Genomic DNA, 21,950 nt, shown 5'->3' with positions numbered 1-21,950 from the left:
AGGAGAAGGGGACGACAGAGGATGAGATGGCTGGATGGCGTCACTGACTCGATGGACATGAGTTTGAGTGAACTCTGGGAGTTGGTGACGGACAGGGAGGCCTGGCATGCTGCAATTCATGGGGTCGCAAAGAGTCAGATATGACTGAGCAAGTGAACTGAACTGTGTAGTAAGCAGGTTCTTTAATTAGCTTCACACTGAATCTGAGGTGTTCTGTCCATTATGAGGCTCTTTGAGAATAAAACACCCACTCCAGTGTTCTTGCCTGGAGAATCCCAGGGACGGGGGAGCCTGGTGGGCTGCTGTCTATGGGGTTGCACAGAGTCGGACATGACTGAAGCGACTTAGCAGCAGCAGCAGAGAATAAAACTGGTCATGTGGTGCCTTTAGAGGACTACTTTTTAATTATTAACTATAAATTACTCTTAAAGTTGTATAAGACAAATTTTTATCACTCAAAATTATAAAGCAGAAAAAACTGCTTCAAAATCATAATGGAAATATTCATCGATATTTTGAATAACAGCATATCATCTTATAGACTTAAATTCTTACCTAAATTGAGTGAGTGACTCAATTTATTTCAAAACACTTTACCAAATCCTAGTATTTTACCCCGGAATTGGTAGATATTTACTTGGTTTAAAATTTTCAAAGCAATAACCTTCTTTATCTAACAGACTCTAGATAATCTGAAGGAAGGGAAACACCATCTACGTGTGAGGCCTGCAGACATACCTGTTGCTGAGAGAGCATCTCTGAACTACTGGCGAACGTGGAAGTGTATCAGCAAACCCTCAGAATTTCCTATAAAAAGCCCAGCCTTCACAGGTATCACCACAGGTTGACCTTTTCTGAAGCCCAGATCGGCTTCCCTTCTCCTCACTCTAACAGAAGTGGAGAGTGCCCTGATTTCTGAACTAGTTCTAAATGATTTCTCTACCTTCCTGTCATCTCCTTTGATTTTGTACCTGCCACATGCCCTCTCCATGGCTGCTTACCCGCTGGAACTAAGCATCCTTCTCCATGTTCATTCCTCTGCATACTGGTTTCACCTGGGCAAGGCCAGGCTGCCCTCCACCCTGTCCTAGTGGTCAGGGAACTCTACCATCAAGTCACCTCTGACCGCCACACAAGGAATATCTCCAAATGACCACTGCTTGGTGGGTGCCTTGTAGTATAGACTGACCTATTTGAGACACAAGAATAGACATTCATGATTATTGATGGGTTTAGAGCTTTGGGGAGAGTTAAAAGGATCTATTTTATTTGTAGGTCATTTATTTTATCTATAGTCGGTTTGACCAATTAGAAAGAAACAAATGAGTAACCAGTATGAATTTTTCAAAATTATTTTTCCATTTTATTACTTAAAAAAACTAAACTTCTCACCATAGCCCACCCCAGGCCCTTTCTTACTATCCTAACTTCATTTTGGCCATTTCCCTCCCCCATGCCTTCCTAAGCTCTGGTCACCTTGGCTCCCTTTCATTCCGTGAATCCTGCAAGTAATGTCTCCCCAGCTGGAAAACAGTATGAATTTAATGACTTTAAGTATATGAGCCAAAATTTCACATGTCCCACTGCCCTTCACTGTAGAATAGATAGATTTCTCTTGCCCTGTTCCCCACCATACCCTTGCCAAACCTAGGGTTACACTGAAAGGCGTGAGAACGAGGAGGCATCTGGCAGGGGCCATCTCTGGGATGGTCTCTCCAGCTTCCTCTGGGCCCCCTGGGTCAGTGAGCGCCCCACCTCTGAAAGCCCTGACCTCTGGAAGTTGGTGATGCCCTTCTGCACATTTTCCTCCAGGCCTACATGATAAGGCGCCTTTGGGACTCATGGATACACCACTGTTAGACACAGAAGAGGAAGTGCACTACTGCTTCCTGCCTCTAGACCTAGTGGCCAAGCATCCAAGCCTGGTGACTGAAGACAACCTGCTGTGGCTGGCTGAGACCATGGCCCTGATCGAGTGCGAGTGCAGCGAGTTCCGCTTCATTGGTGATTGTTTTATCATGGGGGAGGGGAGGTGTGTACGGGTGGGTGGATAGGGCCCATCCACCCCTCCTGACCCCGCACCCCTTGGAAGCCCAGCTTGGGCCTTAGGGCCTCAAGACCTTCCCTGAGCAGAGCTGGTGGAAGTATGACAGAGCCTTCCTGGAGGCAGATGGATTCCCAACATTAGGCTGCCACTAGCCTCAGGGCTATTTTATTCCCTGTTCATTTTAAAGGGCCTGGGTGTAAAGCGGCACTGGAAACCACCTGTAGTGGTAGCAGGGGCCACAAGAGTTGATGTGAAGGGCAAGACCTTGAGCAGAACTCCAAACTACTCTTATTTCTCTGCTTTTATGTATCCATCTAGGCTGTAGACCTCAGTTTCTCTTGCCATAAAATGAGGAAATAGAGTTGTTTCAAAGGGTAGTCCCTTCCTGCTCTCATCTGCATTAAACTCAGGATAAAGGGGAAGAAGAGGGGATGGTGAAAGGTTCCCCAAAATCATTGCAGAATTGTCTGCTTGAGCTAGTGGCCTAAAGAGGGATAAAATTTTCAACCCTGGACAGAAGAGAGCCTCCATTCTGCATTGCCCAGGACAGGGTCTGGTGAGGTGTGAACTGAACTGACTCTAAGATGCTGCCTCTGCCTAGACAAACAGGGAAGGAAACGCCCAAATGGTATTGGGGCCCAAATGCCTGGAACCCCAGCCTTTCCTGTTCATAGTCACCTGGGAATTTGTCTATAATGTTTCTGAATCTTGAAGTTGATTCACACAGGACAGTAGCGCTGGCTCCCTCTCTGCCTCCCACACTGAATCCAGGCAGGGGCAAACTGCACGTGCCACCAGCCAGCCCAGGCTCGCCCAGGCCCTTCCTCTCTAAGCGACAAGACAGCTCCCTCTTTTGGAATGACCTGCTCTTGGGTCAAGACTCATAGGGTAAGTCTCAGGGCCAGTGTGCTCACCAAGAAGGCCTACCTGGCTTGGGAGCCCAAGGCCAGGCCATGGGAAGCCATACCCACGGACTCAAACACAGGAAAATAAAGTAATTTGGGATCTTTCACCTTGAAAACCACAGACTGAAAGCTAATCTAACCAGGTATGTTCAGTACTTGTTTCAGAACAAGGAGTGCCTAGGATAAGCTGCAGCATCAAAAACCTCCCAAAACCTGGACCTACAATTAGATCAGAAATAACCTTCTTAACCCATTTTGTTTCCCCTTGCTTTTCAAGTGAATTTTCTCCGCTCACAGAAGATTTTGCTACCAGATAATTTCTCCAATATAGATGTGCTTGAAGCAGAAGTGGAAATTCTGGAAATCCCTGAGCTCAGTGAAGCTGTGAGGTTGTACCGAATGAACATGGGTATGTCCCCAGGGGAAACGTGCCCTCCCCTTGACATCCTGGGGCAGTCTGGGCTTTGACCAGAAAAGCCAAAAACAAACATCTTCCCTCCCACCAACCACTTTGGTTGGTGGTGACAGAAGCGGGTGTTTTGGCTGACTTAGAATCTGAGAAGAGAAATTTCAGCCTGAAACCTGGCATGCCCTCTGTCTGCTCAGTCTTCCCACTGAAATGTAGGCAGCTCAGCCCAGACTGGCTGGGGAGGGAGGCTGGGCCTGAGAGCAGGTTTCCCAAGGTCAGGGGAGGTCTGCCCCCCTTTTGGACAAGTCAAACAATTGGGAACTTATAACTAACGGTTACCCCACCTGCCACTCCCGCTGTCCTTCTTCTTCCAGGCACAGCTGGAGGGCATGGGAAATTCTTGGGCGAATTCTCCATAGTACTTCAGTTATCCCACCCACGCCCAAATTCCCTTGTCCTTCCTCCTTCGAACCCCTGGCTGCTGTGCCTGTTTCTGCCTCCTCCTGCCACTTCCTGACCCTGATCCAGTCCAGCCTTCAGGCTCCCAGTCCAATCTCATGCTAATTTGTCCCTCATATTTTTTTATTAGCCTTTCACCATCTCATTTCCAAACCCTGCATGTCTATGGAAGCTACTGTATATATTGCAAGAGTCAACTACCTTTGCATGGCCTCAGCGGGCATTCTGAGAATGCATAGAACTCTTACACATGTGAAGTTTGGCCTGCATGTTGCCAGACATTTATTCTGTGGGAATCAGATCTTCCCTGCTTTGAGGCCCAGTTCTTCCAGACTTCTCCCCAGACAATTGGAGTCCTATTCTATTTGGTGGTAGTAGAATCCTGCAGCAGGTCTCAGGAGCCTCTTAGGATCTTCCAATCCACTTCAGAGGGTGTGAGTTCAAACCTCTCCCCCAGGGCTTCTGTTCCCCAGAGAACAGAGGTCAGAGAGCTGAGCAGAGTAGGGCCTGCTGTTCAGGAGTTATGTGAAGCTGGAAGGGAGGCATGCTGCTGGACGGGCTCTGTAAGCCATCAGCAGCTCCCAAACACAAAGCCTGTTTTTTTGCCTTTCATAAAGCACCATAAGTAATGGAAACAGCCCTGGTAGTCTTGAAAATAGAGTCACCCTCAAACCCCTGCTCTGGCCCACCTAACTTTGCTGTTTGGGGCAAGTACTTAGTAACTAACTATGCTCTCAGGACATAGTTTCCTCATCTGTGATAGGAGGAGAATACCACTGCTCCTGCAGGGTTGGAGACAACCCACAAAAATCACCCAGCAGCTTGCCGTTGGCCCACAGGTGCCCCTGGGACAGGCTCATGTAGACTGAGCATTATGGCCACTGCAGGAGAACAGTGAGCCAGGAACACGACCACCCAACCTAAAAGTAACACTAGACAGTGTGTCTCGGGAAAATTCTGCCCAGGCGTGTTAGGGACTGTGAGTCTGGGAAGCCTGTAATGATATCAGGTTCTCTGCTATAGTTGTCGTTCTTTCAGTTGTTTAGTCACTCAGTCGTGTCCGACTCTTTGCGACCCCATGAATCGCAGCACACCAGGCCTCCCTGTCCATCACAAACTCCCAGAGTTCACTCAGACTCACGTCCATTGAGTCAGTGATGCCATCCAGCCATCTCATCCTCTGTCCTCCCCTTCTCCTCCTGCCCCCAATCCCTCCCAGCATCAGACTCTTTTCCAATGAGTCAACTCTTCGCATGAGATGGCCAAAGTACTGGAGTTTCAGCTTCAGCATCATTCCCTCCAAAGAATCCCAGGGCTGATTTCTTTCAGAATGGACTGGTTAGATCTCCTTTCAGTCCCAGGGACTCTCAAGAGTCTTCTCCAACACCACAGTTCAAAAGCATCAATTCTTCGGCGCTCAGCCTTCTTCACAGTCCAACTCTCACATCCATACATGACCACAGGAAAAACCATAGCCTTGACTAGACAGACCTTTGTTGGCAAAGTAATGTCTCTGCTTTTGAATATGCTATCTAGGTTGGTCATAACTTTCCTTCCAAGGAGTAAGCGTCTTTTAATTTCATGGCTGCAGTCACCATCTGCAGTGATTTTGGAGCCCCAAAAATAAAGTCTGACACTGTTTCCACTGTTTCCCCATCTATTTCCTGTGAAGTGATGGGACCGGATGCCATGATCTTTGTTTTCTGAATGTTGAGCTTTAAGCCAACTTTTTCACTCTCCTCTTTCACTTTCATCAAGAGGCTTTTTAGTTCCTCTTCACTTTCTGCCATAAGGGTGGTGTCATCCGCATATCTGAGGTTATTGATATTTCTCCCGGCAATCTTGATTCCAGCTTGTGCTTCTTCCAGTCCAGCGTTTCTCATAATGTACTCTGCATATAAGTTAAATAAGCAGGGTGATAATATACAGCCTTGACATACTCCTTTTCCTATTTGGAACCAGTCTGTTGCTCCATGTCCAGTTCTAACTGTTGCTTCCTGACCTGCATACAGATTTCTCAAGAGGCAGGTCAGTGGTCTGGTATTGCCATCTCTTTCAGAATTTTCCACAGTTTATTGTGATCCACACAGTCAAAGGCTTTGGCATAGTCAATAAAGCAGAAATAGATGTTTTTCTGGAACTCTCTTGCTTTTTCCATGATCCAGCAGATGTTGGCAATTTGATCTCTGGTTCCTCTGCCTTTTCTAAAACCAGCTTGATCATCAGGAAGTTCACAGTTCACATATTGCTGTCGTTCTTTACCCATGGATAATTAGAGCAGAGCTTAGAACTAAGGGAAATTCCTGCTGAGACTGGGCCAGATGGCTGTTCTGAAATTCAAGTGTTAGCGATACAGCAAATTAATCCATCTCCCACACCCACCTCACCTCCCTTCCAGTGGATAGTTTTGACCTCAAGCAGACTGAATATAAAAACTATACTGATGTTCAGCAGATTCAGATGTGGCTGTGCCAGGAAATAAGCTCCCACTAAGCCTCTTCAGTACAGATTCAAGACAACAGTTGGAAGCAAGACCCAAAGCTTCCAATACCGTTTTGACCATGAGCACCCTAGGAGTCATCCCTTTCTCTCCGGCACAGGTGGCTGTTCCCGGACCTCCTGTCCTCCTCCAAGCCCTGGGAAGGGGGGCCGTTCAGCAGGCCTAGAGTCCGTGAAGCCACTGTACATGATGGCCCTGGGTCTGCTTGTCAAGTACCCAGACTCCGCACTGGGACAGCTCCGCATCGAGAGCACACTGGATGGGAGCAGACTGTACATCACCGGGAACGGGGTCCTCTTCCAGCATGTTAAGTAAGGCCCTCCTTAGAGAATGCATCGTCCCAACTCAGGCTGAGCTTTACCTTTCTTTAGGAACCACCCTGGGGCCCTGTCCATGAGTCAGAGGAAATATAGGACAAACCCATCATTTTAGCCACTCCCACCATCTGCATCAGTACCACCAAATCTGGGCCTCAGAAGAGAGGGCTGGTGCCAAGGCATACGGTTCCTAAGGTTCAAAAGTCTCAAACTGTATCCTCTGCAATCCGTCTTGGTTCTAGCCCTGTGCTAGGTCCAAGGTGGCCAGGCCACAGCCGCAACACTCAGGGTGCTGGATATTCCCCCTGCCATATTCCCCCTCCTACAAAAGTCCTCCCCAAGGACACACAGAAAGTCTAGAACCAGGGATGAGCACCCTGCCCCCCGCCAAGAGCAAGGCAAAATAGGCTTCTTGAAGGAAGTGATACCTGGCCTATGCCCTGGGGAATGAGCTGAGACTGTTCCTACTAGTGCTGGGCACGGATTCTAATCCTGTTTTATAAAAGGGCAAACAGGTTCTGAATAGAACTCTCTTAGGTCACAAAATACACTGGTACCAAAACTAAAGATAGAAGTGGCTTTTCCTAAGCACCTGTGGAGAGGTGCTATCTTACCCCAAGGGTGGGCCTTTGTGACCCACCCCCATCCATCTCTCCCAGAGATGTCCCACCCCTGAGGTCACAGGGCACAGAGGGCAAAGAAAAGCGCCTTTAGAGGCAGTGGGGTTGATATTCAGGTCCCTAGCTTCTTTCCTGGGCATACAAGGTATCAGTTATCTCCCAAACCATGACAGGCTGCCACACAGTGATTGAGATGTCTTGGGGTGGAAATAGAGTGGCTAGGCCCTGGCTGGATTCTGGAACCCAAGACAGGGCCTGGAGGCTTGCAACTAGTCTATTTAGATGGCTTTGCTGAAACAGATCAAGCTCAGCCCCAAAAGGATGAGTCTATGTGTCCAAATTTACCCACTATGAGACATCAACAGAAACCAGTTAAGGAAATGATGTTAGTGGCCACAGGTTTGAGTCAGTGTTTAGGGCAAGACATTCTAGATATGGAAAGTTGACAGGCTGGACTCCCTTGGGGCGCAGTGCTTGAGCACTCTGTGACAGGTCTTTCCTCTTGGCAGGAACTGGCTGGGGACATGCCGTCTGCCCCTGACTGAGACTGTTTCTGAGGTGTACGAGCTCTGTGCCTTCCTGGACAAGAGGGACATCACCTATGAGCCAATGAAAGTGGCTCTCAAGACTCATCTGGAGCCAAGGACTCTGGCATCCATGGATGTGCTCAGTAAATAAAGAAGCTTCTCAGTTTGGATGCAGCATCAGAGGAGGGTCTAGGGGATAGGAAAGGAGATAAAGCTGGCCAGAGCCAGAAACTATAGATGGAACAGGAAAGGAAAGCCAGACTAACATTTATGGGTTTTGCCTAAAAGGAAACTTTCATGTTAGGTGACTCCCTCCCCACACCAAGCCCACAAGTAGCCTCAAGTAGTACAGGCTAAGCAGCGCAGACGGGCCTGGTGGGGGCTGCATGGGTCCCCCAAGGGCAGGCCCGCTCTGGCCCTGGGAGCTGACACTGTGCCCCTTGGGTCTTCACAGCCATCCAAAGAATGGTCCCTGGGTTCATTTAACAGAGGACATGGAGGGTCAGGGAGGGAACCTGCTCATATTATGAGATTGTGGTCAAGCTGGGATTTAAATCTGAGTCTAAAACCAATGTTGTTTCACCAGCTGCCTATAACTATTTACTAAAAAAAAGTTTTATGTCAACTTATGCTATATTACTATCATTCAGAAACAATGTTTATTGGAGCACCTACCATAAACCAGGACATCAGATAACACTAGGAGTATAGAAGAGAGCAAAACAGACCCAGTCTCTTATTTTCATAGGGTTCACAGTCTAATCATATACCTCTTAGTTATATCATCTGTTTATATACCCTTCATTCATGACAAAGTTCACTAGAAACTAATTCTCAAATACCAGAACAAAGCCTAAGTCTAGTCATCCCCAGGAAAAGGGTCATGAATTCACCTTCCCAGAATAAAGCCTATTCTCAAGGCTTGGTCTCTGTAATGATTTGATGAGAGGCTGGGTCTGTGATATCTGCCAAACCATAAGCACAAACGTACAGAGGGACTCCTAGCTCCAGTCTGAGTGGCCATGTGGAAAATTACACACCCAGGACACACCCAGCCAGAAACTGAAGGGCTTAGCAATGTAGGTAGAAAGGAACATTAGTCAAGCTTTCTTGGGAGAGGTGGGCTAGGGGTAGAACAGCGGTGCCCTTGGGGTTGGTGGCCCTCCCCCAACTCAGAATCACCAGCTGACCCTCCAAGCTACTGTTCTAAACCCATCTCACCACGCAGGAAACTCTATGGTAAGCCACAGGGGAGGCCTGAGGAGCAGAGAGGGCTGGTGTTAGGGATTTCTGCTTCTCAGAGTAGGCAACAAAATATGACTGATGAAGATACTGAGTCTTAACATGTGATACCTTATTGACCAAATGCCCTACCTAATGTCCTTCTGGCCATGTGACATGTTCCCTCTCATTGGTTTCCTTAGATGAGGAGTGGACGGCAGAAATCACTGTGTATTCCTCCCAACAGATCATCAAAGTTTATGTTGGAAGCCACTGGTATGCAACCACCCTGCAGACGCTGCTGAAGGTACTGCTGGCATGAGGCTGCCCTCCTCTCCTTGCGGCTTCTGTGGCTGAGATGCTCTGGAATCTGTCACTGACTCTCACTCAGACTCCAGCACCTGCTTAGATCAAGGATTTTTCCCCCTACTCTTAGGTCCAGAGTGCTCTTACTGCATGAGCAGCACGCTGGGAAAGCCTTTAGGAGTCTGGGTAGGGAGGGGCCTGGACCAAGGCAGGATGTAGGGTGAGGTCCCCGACGCCTCAAGGGAGTGGTTGAGGAGCCAGCAATCCTTCGAGCAGAGATGACGTGCTCCCCCCTGGATGCTCTGCTCCTCATGTGTCTTCCTGTGGCCAACAAGACGGGGAGATAGAAATCCCAAAGCCTCTGCTCTGGAATGGGTGGGAAAACGAAGACTGCCCTACTCCTTAATGAGGACATAGCCCTTTAACTAACAGACTAACAGACTAACTAACTAACTAACAGACTAACAGAGTCTGATGTCCAACCCTTTGCAGTATCCAGAACTGTTGTCCAACCCTCAGAGAGTGTACTGGATAACATACGGACAGACCCTGCTGATCTACGGGGATGGCCAAATGTTCCGACACATTCTCAACTTCCTGAGGCTTGGAAAACTATTTTTACCATCTGAATTTAAGTGAGTGCAGGAAGGAAATCATATGATGAAACTCCCATCCCTCTGCAAGGAGGAAATTTGAGTTTGCAGCCTTGACAGAGATTATGTTATTTCCAACATGTGAGCTGCTGTTCAGAGCAGCCGCTTGGGAGGCCAACAACCCCATCCGCATTCCCACCCCAGATGCCCAGTGTGACCTCTTCTTGTCATTCACAGGGAATGGCCCCTCCTTTGCCAGGAGGTGGAGGAATACCACATCCCATCTCTCTCAGAAGCACTTGTCCAGTGTGAGGCATACAAGTAAGGAAACCACTCCCTTGACACCATGATCTAAAGTTTGAACCTTTATATGCCTCTTGGGAATCCTGTCCTAAGTCCCACCTCCCAGTAGGACCTGTTCTCCTTACGGTTAAGGGGGTGGGGCAGGCCCAGGACTGGGCAGGGACCTAAGCAAAACTCTCTAAGGCTCCTCCTCCCTGAGTGAACTTTCAGCCAAAAGGCACACCTGGTCAATGGACTAGTGGAAGCTTCTGCTCACTAACCAAATCCTCTTGGGATCTGCAGGTCATGGATCCAGGATAAAGAATCTGAAAGTGAAGAAGCTTTTCCCATCAGAAGGCTGCACGTGGTAACAGAAGGGCCAGGGTCACTGGTGGAGTTCAGCAGAGACACCAAAGAAGTAAGTTCCAGCCTCCTCTGGTTTGGTGGTGTCCTGAAAGGGCACCAGCACAGGGCTCAGGGGGCAGATCCCACTCCTGGGGAGCATGGCAAAATGAAAGAGACAGGCCTACATGGCTCTGGCACAGTGACTGGTTTCTGAACACAAGTAAGTGCTGGCCACATGAGGCCTGGCATGCCGATATGCCCTTTTGGTGTGTGAGAGTCCCCTGGGCTGGTTACCAACCCCACTCCAACGGAGCAGATCTCAAATGTTAGACCCATGTGGGGGATGAAATTGTTCTGGGTAAGCAAGTGAAGTCTTAAGAGACCCAGCTTATCAGATCTTGGGTAAGGCTTCAGTGTGGAAGTACAACATGCCCAGAGCTGCTGTGCCCTCTCCCCAGACCACAGCTTGCATGCCAATGGAGTTCCAAGACTGCAATGACCGAACTCTGTGGAACAAGGCCAAGGGGACCCTGGCCAGGTCCAGCCAGATAGAGGAGGCCGAACAGTACTCCCAGACAATCCAGATGTCCTTGTGCCGAGGTGCCAAGAGGGCAGGTAATCCCAGCACATACTCACACTGTCCTGGCCTATGTGCCAACCCTAGACACTGGGAGGGCCACCCTGAGAGTCCTCCCAAGAAGAAGTGTACCACTGTCAACCTCACACAGAAATCTGAAACCAAAGACCCTCCTGTCACCCCCATGCAAAAACTTATCTCCCTGGTAAGGGAGTGGGACATGGTCAACTGCAAACAGTGGGAATTCCAGCCACTGCCAGCCCCCCGGAGCAGCTCCTTGGAGGAAGCCACCCTGCAGCACTCCTCAGGAAGTGAGGCTGTTTCCCAGCCCAGCACCTCAGCTTCCTGGAAAGGCCATTCCACAGCCTCAGAGAAGAACCCAGGCCCACAGGCAGGGGCTGGAGCCGGAACCAAAGACAAAGGGCCAGAGCCAAACTTTAATCCATACTTCCCCATGAAAAGAGCTGTCGCCCTGAAGGACTGGGGCAAGCAGAGGTCAAAGGAGAAAGGTGAGTGCTATCCCATCCTTGACCCAAGTCCCATTTACAACAGAGAAGGCAAACCTTGGCCAAGACCACAGAGTGAGTTAGTGATTAAAGGAGACTAGAACTGCGCTTTCACTACTGCCAAGCAAAAGACCCAGAAACGACAGGCACGCTGGCATGGCCTGGGGGCTTGAGAAGCCACATAAGGCATATGAAAGGAAGGACCTATAAAGCAATAGGGGCACAAAGAAGGGTTCAGGGCTGAGGAGTCAATGGAGGAAAGGAGAAATCTTGGGTGCTTGTGGAAACCTAAGTCATGGGTCTAGCAGCTGGAAACCAGTCTTCATAAAGTGATGAAAGATAAGGCTGATGACATTAGGAATCAGGACAGGTCTTATGGGTCAAGTTCAGGACCTGGTACTTTGTTCCAATCCTAAGTGGAGCAGCCAGCCACTGAAGCATCCTATACAAGGGAGCAAGCACAATCAGGTACGCATTTAGGAAGTTTGTTCCAGGGGCAGAGGAAATGCAGTAGCAGAAGGTAAGTGTTGGAAGTGCCAAGACCATACTAGGTGAAACAGGTTAGGCAGTTCGAGGAAACACGAAAGGATTGGGCCAAGGAGGGGACAGGTTTCTGATTTGGGTGACTGAAAGGGGGTGGACAGTTACTGAGGTGGGAAGGAGAGGAGTAGGACTTGGGGAAGAGGACAGTGTGTTTGAAGTACTGATGGGCATCCAAGGGAAGAAGTCCGGGAGACAGGCAAGTATATGGGGAGCAGGCTGAACAGAGAGGAATGTGTGTGTTGGAGAAGTGAGGAGCAGCCCAGAGAAGTGGGCTGAGAACTGCTATTATGGACTGTTTCCTCTGCTCTCTCAAACCCTTCCTCTAGTATTCTGTCATTTTCTCTTTCAATGGCTTGTGTCATGCTTGGAGGGGTCTTCCTGGGCCCTGCCTGTGAGCCCACAGTTGGTTTGTCAAGCATATTCTTCAGAGTAGACATGCATCAGCAACCCACCCCCCCGCCCGCCCCCCACAAAAGCTCATCTCATAATTTTACAAAGATTTCCAGTCCCAATTCCAGCTGGGTTGTGATCAGCTCTATTTACTACTAGCCTAGTTCAACAGATGATTTGGAAAGTTCCTTGGAGTTCTGAAATTGAGGATGTGGCTTTCAGTGATTCCAGGGTGATGAAGAGAGGAGAGTTAGAACATGGCCCTGCCAGCCCAGGCTCCCGCTTCTGAGAAGCTGGAGGCGAGGGCTGGTGACTGACTGCACTGGTCTGTTGCCAGAGGTCTCCTCCCTGCTTGGGCTCTGATGGAACTTAAGGAGAGACCTCTCCCCACGTTGTTTTCACAGAAAATCCTGCCCCTGAGCTGACCCTGCCTGAGGCCAGTGAGGGGGACAACACAGGGGTCATCCTCAAGGTGACCCACCCCCCCGTGGTGGGCAGTGATGGCTCGTGCATGTTCTTTGAGGACAGCATCATCTACACCACGCACATGGACCACCTCAGGCGCACGCCGCCCCCAGCCAGCCCCCAGCCCCGAGGTGAGGCTCTGGAGCCGGGCCTGGCCCTGCCCATGGGCAGATGCCTGAGTCCCCAGCCAGTTACTTCAGGGATGGGGTCTCCCTGGAAGCCCTGCACTTCTCCCCCTAACCAAGGGTGGCTCTGAGGCCCTCGCTGTGGCAGATGTGGCCACACCCCCTCTCTCCTCCACAGAGGTGACTTTCCTGAGTTTCTCTCTGTCCTGGGAAGAGATGTTTTATGCACAGAAATGTCACTGCTTCCTGACTGACATCATTCTGGATTCCATCCGGCAAAATGACCCCAAAGCCATCACAGCCAAGGTGGTCTCCCTGGTCAACCGGCTGTGGGTATGTATGATTGGCCCCAAGCCCTGTTCCTTCTCCACTGTCCCCTCACTTCCACAATAATAGTGCAAGACAAGAGGGGGCAGCCAAGACAAGGGGGAGCAGCTAGGGGAAGAGATCAGGGGCAGAAGGGTGGCAAGAAGGGTAGGGACCAGGAGACAGGGCGGCAGCATCTGGGCCAAGCCATGGCCAAGAGGTAGGTTGAAGTGACGGTACCCCTTGACCTCTGCGGCTTCTCCAGGCCCAGAGAAGCCCCTGCTCCGCATCCCACTTTAAGGGGCTGGGAGCAAATGTGGGTCAGGCTGTGGCCTCCAGCCCTGGCTGACTGTGGGCTCTTCTGGCAGACCCTGCACATAAGCCCCAAGCAGTTTGTGGTGGATTTGCTGGCCATCACTGGATTCAAGGATGACCGGCACACCCAGGAACGCCTATACAGCTGGGTCGAGGTGAGGGCCACCTGTACCCCATGGGAAATAGCGACCCTCTGGATGCCTCAGATGGACACTGTCTTGCTGCATGAGGGCCAAGCCAGTGCTGCCCAGAAGGCGAAGATAGGGAACTGGAACTCTAGTCGCTGGTCCCAGGGAGGGAGGAACAGTGGCTGAAATTAACCTGTCCAGAGTGGTCAAAAAGCAGTATTTGGGTCACTAGTTTTCTCCAGTGTTTACCAAATTAGCCTTCATCACTAACAACCCTGACCAGGGATGCACATCATATGAGCTCGTTTTGAGGTGTTGAAATCAGAGACACTATTGGCAGTCACATGCTTTCAGTGAGTTATAGATACCAACAGCACCTGATGTCAATACTTTGGTATTATACATTCCTTTTCTACTTAAGCTGCTATAAAGCAGTTTTTACAAAGAAAATTCTTCAATAAGGGCAAAGGAATAACTCAGGTTTTTGTTTTTTGAGTCCTTAAAATAATTTTAGGATTCAAATTTTTATTTGAACGTTGGAGGTGAAAAAGATTTGCCTAATTTTTCATTAATCTGGTATTTCTGTCATCAAGTACATTATTATAACACCTTTCACCATAAACATAATAGTGCCAAGTTACTAGCCTCTGCCTAGTCTGTTGATTGGAAATGAAGTCAGCATCTACGATTAGGAAGTGGAAAACCAGTGACAGGAAACATGCACTTTTGATCCTCTATTCATTTCATTCTGTGCCCTGGTAGCCACTCTGAGCCCCAGGTCTGTGAGATGCCTTTAGGCAGAACTGAGGTCAACAGCACTAGCTGGCCTTGCCCCCAACCCTGCCCCCACCCAGATAGGAGGACCTCACAAAGCTAGAGTAGCAACCAGCTAGGAATAAGACCAGCCTTTCCTTCCAGCTCACGTTGCCTTTCGCCAGGAAATATGGCCGCTGTGTGGACCTGCTCATCCAGAGGGGCCTGTCAAAGTCTGTCTCTTACTCTGTCCTGAGCAAGTACCTACAAGATGGCTAAGGTGCCTGGCCACGCTTGGGGAGATATGCTGCCCCCACATCCCACCCATCCCATTGCCAAGATGCATTTTAACCAGGGATGTCTCCACTGAAGGGTGCATTATCAGTTTATTTTTTATTATAAACAAATAAAGAATAAATCACAAGTCAAGGGTCTGGACTCCATCTCTGAGAACCAAAGACCTTACAACCAGTGAAATGATCTTATACAACTCTAACTGAAAGCTATTCAAAAACCTCTGAGTCCATGTAACCAAACTGGACTGGGGAGCTAGGGCAGGCAAGAAGAAGAGTCCAGTAGGGATGAGCCTGGCTTTGAGACCAGGAGTTGGGAAGCAGTGGCGAGGAACCCACCTCTGTTCCTCCTGAAGGGTGGGGCAGCTTAGTCACTACCAGAGCCACTCAACATCCCACTAGCCTACAGCATAGAAACATCCACCTTCTGCTCTGGGTGGGAGAAGATGGGGACCGAAGGGGACATGGGCCAGGAACCCAAAATGAGGGTGCTTATTTAGGCTCTGCTGCCAGAATCCCCTGGAGAGGTCACTGCCGATCTGTCCAATGGACACAGACATCAGAATGGGTGGTTGACAGGACTGTGCATATGGGCTGGAGGTGACCCAGGTGCTGCCCATGGCCTGGTCATAGCAGATCTCCAGGGAGGTGATGCTCCTTGGATCTAAAGACTCCTGGATCCACTGCCCACCTTCAAGCCCAGGCTCAGACCTGTGGTACAAAGCCAGGTATGAACATGTATTTCCCTGGCTCAGGATCCAGGTGGGGTCTCTAAGGAATGGCTCTGTCTTACCACCCTCGTTTCCACCTAAAGACAAGGGTGCCATAGGCCCAGGTAGAGCTGAGAAAGCACTGGTAGGTACGAGGCAAAATGACACTCACGTAGGACAAGTCCTCCAGGCCCTTGCCCAGGATCTGCCCTGACACACAGCTGCTGTCTGAGCCACTGGAGCCACTGGCTGATGGGCATTGGGAGGAAACCTCTGAGTCCTCAGGAGCTGGGAAGAGAGACCAGGTGAGCTGTCAGCAGGGGAGGCCCAGATCCCAAGCCATGCCCTCCTGCCTCTGGGAAAGCCCAGAAACCTACTCAAAGATGGCTGGCTGCCCAGTTCGGCATCAGTCTCCAGTGCTGCTTCTTCTGGGAAACTGGTGGAATACAGGGGCCAGCGGAACCCCAGAAGAGCTGGGTCTCTGTGCAGATGCAGGTTGAGGGACCCCAGTACGGAGCAAGAGGCAGGATCTCCAGGAAGGGCGCCTGAGGCCCCCAGGTAGGGGCTGTCAGAGTCAAGAGGAGCCACAGCAATGGAGGCCCGAGAGCGAACTGCTGCATGAGAGAGTCCGGTTGGGTCAGGCCAGAGCCCATCTGGGCCGAGGTCCTGAGGGGAGTGCAGGCTAGGGCTGCCAGAGGCCCACATCGCTCCCTGAGCAGCTCTCCCCACCCCACCCCTGCAGCCTGTCTGCTACCTTGGCACTTCAGGATATAGTTGACGGTGCGGTCGTTGATAGCTTCTTCGCTGGGTGCAATGTCCCAGAAGGCCTTGTTCCCCACACCCATAGACACCATCTCAGCCATGCGCACCTCTGGGTGGAAAGTGGGTGTCTGGACATCAGCCCAGCCCTTTATCACTCCTCCTCCTCATACAAGTCTCTCCTGGACACCCATAGCCTGGGGACTGTCCTGTGCACCAAACACTCAGAGGTTTACATGTCCTCAGCCTGAGATGGTGACATCAGGACTGCCTGACTTGAGTTCTTTCTCCTGTGCTGGCTGTTGCTGCTGGACCTTTTCCACCCTCCCCAGTGTTTCCAGTTCCTGAGGCCCTCGCTGGGGCCCCTCTGGGACAATGTAAGCTCTCCAAGGAGGGGATCATGGGATGAAATGGGGCAGACACCCACCCTTGTTGTGGACAGCCTGCCTCCAGAGCAGGCGGGAGATGTCAGCTGTCCAGGCCTGCTTGGTGGCCAAGCTGGCAGCTTGTAGCACAAAGGTGTCCCTAGCCTTGCGACGGCGAAACCAGATCTCAAAGCGCAGGTTGTTGTCCCCACAGCACTCAGTGAGGCCAAGGTCTGCCATCTGTGTGGCCAGGAGAGGAGCTCAGTGAGGCTGTAGGGTGGGGGCGCTGGGGGTACGGGGAGGGGCCGGGTTGTGCCTACCTTGAAGGAGCGCTTGTAGGTAAACATGTCGATGCCTGTGGGTCCTCGGCGAGGCTTGCTGAAGAGCAACAGCTCCTCAAAGAGGAAAATGCGACGCAGGGATTTGTGGCGCCCACAGCGGACTGTGAACTCATCCTGCCGGACCAACTGGCCCTGTTCCTTGAGGTTGACCTGCCAAGTGAGGGCCTGGTGGGTGCCTGGCCTCTTCTGCCCCCTCCCTTCACACCCACTGCCCCTGGCCACCATGGCCTGCCAAGACTCACGTCACAGCCCTGGATGGCATCCATGGCTAGCAAGTCATTGCCATGTCGCAGCTGGAAGTGCACGAGGCTCTGGGCAGCCCGCAGGGCACTCAGCTCCCGTGCGGGTCCCCCACAGGCCCGTGCCAGCTCCTGCAGCAGCAGCGCATACTTGCTCATGCGCTGGATGGGCTTCAGCAGGTAGGAGGCCAAGTCCAAGTGGTCCCCCAGTGCCTGCTGCTTGTCCTGCTGGGTGCATCAGACACCGTCAGGGAGCTTCCCGTTGTTTGCTCCATCCCTCCTCCCACTACAGTCTCAGGCTCACCCACCCTGAAGAAGACGTGACCATAGCTGGTCATCAGGGCATCGGAGCGCGGTTTATTCTTGCTGTAGAGTGCGTACATCCCAAACTGCACCCTCTGCAAAGATACACAGCTTGACCAGGTGCCAATGGGCCAGCATCCAAGGGAGTCAGACCACTCTCAGCTTGGGAGGCCCAAATGGCCAACGTGTTCCCAGGAGACCTCCCACCGACAGATCCTACCTGCCCTGCTTGGAGTGACGGGTGATCTGGAAGGAACAGGCGCTGTGCAGGGAGGGGCTTGCCTACAGGGCCCTGGGGATGAAGTCCTGCACACAGCCCTGCCACTCCCACAGCCCCAAGAGCTCTGCTCTGGTCTCATCTCACTTCAGAAGACCCTTCCCCTGCTCACAGCACTAAGCTACACTGACCCGTCTCCTTCTCAACTACTGGGCCACTTTCCTGCCCAGCACGTTGTACTTGATCTTTCCTCTGAATGGGATGCTCTGACTACAGCCCCTCCCTCTGGCCTTAGCTCAAACATCAGCTTCTCTTAAGATGCCTCTAACTGTTCTCTCTAAAGGGGGTACCCCTGCCTCACTGCTAACTCACTATCACCTATCTGGATTTTTTTCTAATCCCAATTATAATCTGGAATTATCTATTTCACAGTCACATCTCCTCTGCTAAACTAAAAGCACCCTGGAGAACAGGGGCCGGTTGGTCCTGCTCATAGCTGTACCCATCACAGGACCTGACACCAAGGTCAGACCCAGTAGCTCACTGTTGAGTGTGGCAGGATCAGCCAGGGGCCGCGTGGCCTGTGGGGCTTACATGGCGCAGGAAGGCATAGGCCACCCGGGGCGGGTGCTGGGTACAGGCCTCCAGCTCACGCAAGAAAAAATGGCGGTGGAAGTCCCACAGCTTCTCCAGGTTGCCAAAGAGTTGGGCACGCTGGCCACGGAGGCCCTGGGGCACATCAGGGCGATCCAGCTCAGGGAAGTAGTTCTCCATGGTGTAGTCCAGGGCACGGACATACTCCCGCTCCGTAGCCACCATCTCCGCCAGCACCAGCTGAAGTCTACCAGGGAGGTGGAGTCAGGACCCGAGACATCCGCCCTGCCACCGCCCTCCCTGCCCTGCCCACTCTCTGTACCTGTTGGGGCTCCTGGGGTCACAGCTCCCTGGAGGAGGCACGGTGGGGCATGACCCTGACTGGGCACCACCTCCAGCCTCTGGTCTGTGGTAGGCAGGTACAATGGCCTCATGGTGGCACTGGTGGGCAGGTTCTCTAAGACTCAATCCCAGATTCCGATCAAGGCTATAGGCTTTCCTCAGGGGAGGGACAGCAGGTACGGCTGGGACCCGGCTGACACACAGGCTAGCTGTGCTACCCGTCGGGGGTGACTTCAGAGCAGCTTCTAACTTCTGATCCAGGGCCAGCCAGGTGTCCTGGCACTGCGCCCAGGCCCAGCGGCACTCGTGGCGAATGGCCTCAGATCCCAGCCCTGTGGCTAAAGCCCACATCTTTCGGAAGTGGGCAGGAGGCAAGTCCGGGTGCTTGGTCCAATGCAGCTGCAGCCGCTGCAGCACAACCCCTGGGCGCTCCTGTTCCAGCTCTGCCAACACTTGCCGCCCCTCCTCGGCCCAGGTCAAGGCCTGCAACACCAAGGCCAGATGGGCACTGAGGAAGGATCTCCCCAAGACTGCTAAGCCTTCTCCTCTATCTACCCCCATCCCCACAGAACGGTGGCCCCAGGCTGCATCCCCAGTAGATTTGCGCATCAGACTGAAAACAGGGAGAGAAAACAGGCATGATATCCTTCAAAGCTCAGGCTGCCGTAGCACTAAGCAGCCACCCCTCTGACTTCACTGACCACCTGGAACCAGGGACAGGACCCCTCACGCACCTGCTTGAAGAACTGCAAGAGTCTCTCAGCATCTGCCAGTCGCTGCCGCCGCTGGGCCAAAGCCCTAGAGAAGTCGGCCAGCTGGGTTTGCAGGGTCAGAAAGCGGGCCCCAAAGGGGCCCAGTTCGGCCGCATCACAGCCAACCAGTGGCTGCAGACATTTCTCCCCTCGCCTGACCTGTTCCTGGAGACAGAGCCTGGAATCAGCAAGCCTAGGCCTGGCATTGCAGTTGCTGAGCCCAGGTCTTTTCCATGGATGTCTGCAGGCATCATCAAGTCACTTCTGTGCAGACCAGACCTCCGCAACCCCTCCCCCAACCCCCTCTCTCTGTTCTCCTCTCCACAGCGAAACTCCCTGGAGAAACCATTATTTTCATCATTACTTGTTAACTATGTTGGCCTTCTGCAACCCCACTTCACTCCCCATCCCCAGTGCCTCTCAGGCTTCCTCTGACTCTTACCATTCAGTAGTATTAAACCTCTCTCCTCTAGCTCCCCTGACCTCTCCCCACTCCCTGATTCTCCTTGGCTTTCTCTAGTGCTTCCCCCCTCCTGATCCCCCATCCCTTAGCTCAGTTGTTAAACCTCGGTGTTCCTGAAGACGGCCCACTCTCTCTCAGGCAATCATATGCACACACTCTTCAAATATCACCCATACACCTACAACCACCAAATGAGCCTCTACACTCAGTGCTCCCTCTCCTTCCCTCATGGTCATTTCCAAAGTACATCCAAGGCTAGACAGATGAATGCCCTTTCCCCCAGAAGGTCTGTCTCTCAGGGAACAGTACCTATTCACCTTTGTAAACACTTCTCCTTCTCACAGCTTCACATGTATCCACCACTGAATCCCATCAACTTCTCAAATGTTATCTCCTCTGCCACCATCCTGGCCAGAGTAAGCATCATTCCCACCTGGACCACTACAAGTGCCTCTTCAATGGACTCTGCATGTCCATCCACCAAATCACTGTCTACCCAGGAACTATGGTAATATTTCTAGAATACAGATCTGATTGTATGATTTTCCTGCTTAAATTGTACTCCATTACAGGAGCAGTTCCTGGCCACTGGCCATTCTTCCAGCCTCATTTTACCTCATCTCACCCTACTCTCTCTCCCTCTTCTGCACTGTATTTCATCCTCGCTGACTTTCTGATGGTTCCTCAGGCAAGCCACGCTCCCTCCTATCACAGGACCTTTGTACATGCTTTTTGCTTCCTCAGTCTGAAACATGTCTTATCTCTAACCCTCTTCTGCCTGGTTAACATCAACCTATCCTTCAGATCTCAGATCAAAGTCACTATCTCAAGAGAGTTTGCCCAATACCCCTCCTCGTTCAGGACTTTATCATACACTCAGATAGAAATACCTGTATTGCTTCTCTCTAGAACTTTTGCACACAAAGAACAAATGTGCTCAGTCACACAGTCATGTCCAACTCTTTGCAACCTCATGGATGGTAGTTTGCCAGGCTCCCCTGTCCATGGGATTCTCTAGGCAAGAATACTGGAGTGGGTTGCCATTCCCTTCTCCAAAAAAGAACATACACATGACTTTCAATCTTTGGTTACAACTGATCTCCTCGGCTTGACTGTAATTTCCAAGAGAATAAAGACTAGATTTACTTTCACCCACTTTGCATTCCAAGTTTCTGGCAAAGTGCTCCAATACCTACACGAGGAACAAGTAACCAAACTCACCTGAGCAATCTGGTCCAGCTCCCGAAAAGGGCCTTGGGCCTGAAGCAGCATGTCCAGTGAAGGCTCCCTGGGCTCCTCAAGTGCTGGCCAGCCCACCTGCTGAAGCCACACTTCCATCTGGAGGAGTACAAACAAGGAAAGGAGAGTTGCTATGGGGTAGGGGTGATGCTTAAAATTAGAGGTGAGGCCCACCAGGGCGAATAGCTCCCACCTGGTGCAGCTCGCCCTCCTGGGCCTCCAGCGTCTGGACCAACTCCAGTGCTTGTATTCGGCGGTTACCCTGCAGTGTCAGTTGGTGCAACAATCCATCCACGCGGCCATACAGCTCCTCAACCTCGTCCACTGCTGACCTGGTGCATGGTACATGTCTTAGTGCCCCTTCCAGGTGCCTAGCTCCACTTGACCCTGTCCTGGGACCATAATCCTGGCTGGTCTGGGCCAGACACTGAGTCCTTGGCATGAGATATAGTGGGCTGGGGCAAGACCTGGGCTTGTACCTACCTGTAGTCTGGACTCAGGGTCACATCTGGGACCTCTTGCTTTAGCCACGTCAGCTCCAAGGCTCCCTGGCATTGTAGCCATGCCAACCGTGGAGAGTCTAGCACATGCTCCATCAGGACCCGTGCCTGCCGCAGCAGTCGACCAACTTCCTATGATTAAGAGCAACGGGTGGTAGAAGCGCATGTGGGAGAAGGGGAAGGAAGAAAGGAAG

At 51.5% G+C, this 21,950-nt stretch overlaps 2 protein-coding genes across 10 annotated transcripts in view; one reads left to right on the top strand and one right to left on the bottom strand.

The window, feature by feature from the left end:
• KCTD19 (potassium channel tetramerization domain containing 19) overlaps positions 1 to 15,063 on the top strand; it is a 27,720-nt gene extending 12,657 nt beyond the window's left edge. The window contains exons 3-16 of the mRNA XM_006072050.4: positions 681 to 831; positions 1,813 to 2,004; positions 3,230 to 3,361; positions 6,421 to 6,631; positions 7,767 to 7,927; positions 9,209 to 9,312; positions 9,804 to 9,946; positions 10,142 to 10,225; positions 10,490 to 10,604; positions 10,990 to 11,617; positions 12,952 to 13,143; positions 13,316 to 13,470; positions 13,812 to 13,913; positions 14,805 to 15,063. Coding sequence (XP_006072112.1) covers positions 681 to 831; positions 1,813 to 2,004; positions 3,230 to 3,361; positions 6,421 to 6,631; positions 7,767 to 7,927; positions 9,209 to 9,312; positions 9,804 to 9,946; positions 10,142 to 10,225; positions 10,490 to 10,604; positions 10,990 to 11,617; positions 12,952 to 13,143; positions 13,316 to 13,470; positions 13,812 to 13,913; positions 14,805 to 14,918 — 2,484 coding nt within the window. The 3' untranslated portion in view covers positions 14,919 to 15,063. The remainder of the gene's footprint in view (positions 1 to 680; positions 832 to 1,812; positions 2,005 to 3,229; positions 3,362 to 6,420; positions 6,632 to 7,766; positions 7,928 to 9,208; positions 9,313 to 9,803; positions 9,947 to 10,141; positions 10,226 to 10,489; positions 10,605 to 10,989; positions 11,618 to 12,951; positions 13,144 to 13,315; positions 13,471 to 13,811; positions 13,914 to 14,804) is intronic.
• Positions 15,000 to 21,950, bottom strand: part of PLEKHG4 (pleckstrin homology and RhoGEF domain containing G4) — a 14,050-nt gene continuing 7,099 nt past the window's right edge. For 8 of the 9 annotated variants that reach the window (XM_044932034.1, XM_025268838.2, XM_044932033.1 and 5 more), the window contains 14 exons: positions 21,740 to 21,888; positions 21,450 to 21,588; positions 21,239 to 21,355; positions 19,537 to 19,719; positions 18,783 to 19,285; positions 18,461 to 18,707; positions 17,655 to 17,744; positions 17,350 to 17,571; positions 17,087 to 17,257; positions 16,829 to 17,006; positions 16,397 to 16,513; positions 16,020 to 16,256; positions 15,815 to 15,930; positions 15,000 to 15,643 (listed from right to left, as the gene is read on the bottom strand). In XM_044932034.1, coding sequence (XP_044787969.1) covers positions 15,638 to 15,643; positions 15,815 to 15,930; positions 16,020 to 16,256; positions 16,397 to 16,513; positions 16,829 to 17,006; positions 17,087 to 17,257; positions 17,350 to 17,571; positions 17,655 to 17,744; positions 18,461 to 18,707; positions 18,783 to 19,285; positions 19,537 to 19,719; positions 21,239 to 21,355; positions 21,450 to 21,588; positions 21,740 to 21,888 — 2,475 coding nt within the window. In that variant the 3' untranslated portion in view covers positions 15,000 to 15,637. The remainder of the gene's footprint in view (positions 15,644 to 15,814; positions 15,931 to 16,019; positions 16,257 to 16,396; positions 16,514 to 16,828; positions 17,007 to 17,086; positions 17,258 to 17,349; positions 17,572 to 17,654; positions 17,745 to 18,460; positions 18,708 to 18,782; positions 19,286 to 19,536; positions 19,720 to 21,238; positions 21,356 to 21,449; positions 21,589 to 21,739; positions 21,889 to 21,950) is intronic. The other variant, XM_044932037.2, reaches the window with a different exon arrangement.

This window comes from Bubalus bubalis, chromosome 18 (genome assembly GCF_019923935.1).
Source record: "Bubalus bubalis isolate 160015118507 breed Murrah chromosome 18, NDDB_SH_1, whole genome shotgun sequence".
Classification (NCBI taxonomy): domain Eukaryota; kingdom Metazoa; phylum Chordata; class Mammalia; order Artiodactyla; family Bovidae; genus Bubalus; species Bubalus bubalis.
This window is presented reverse-complemented; position numbering and strand designations above follow the sequence as displayed.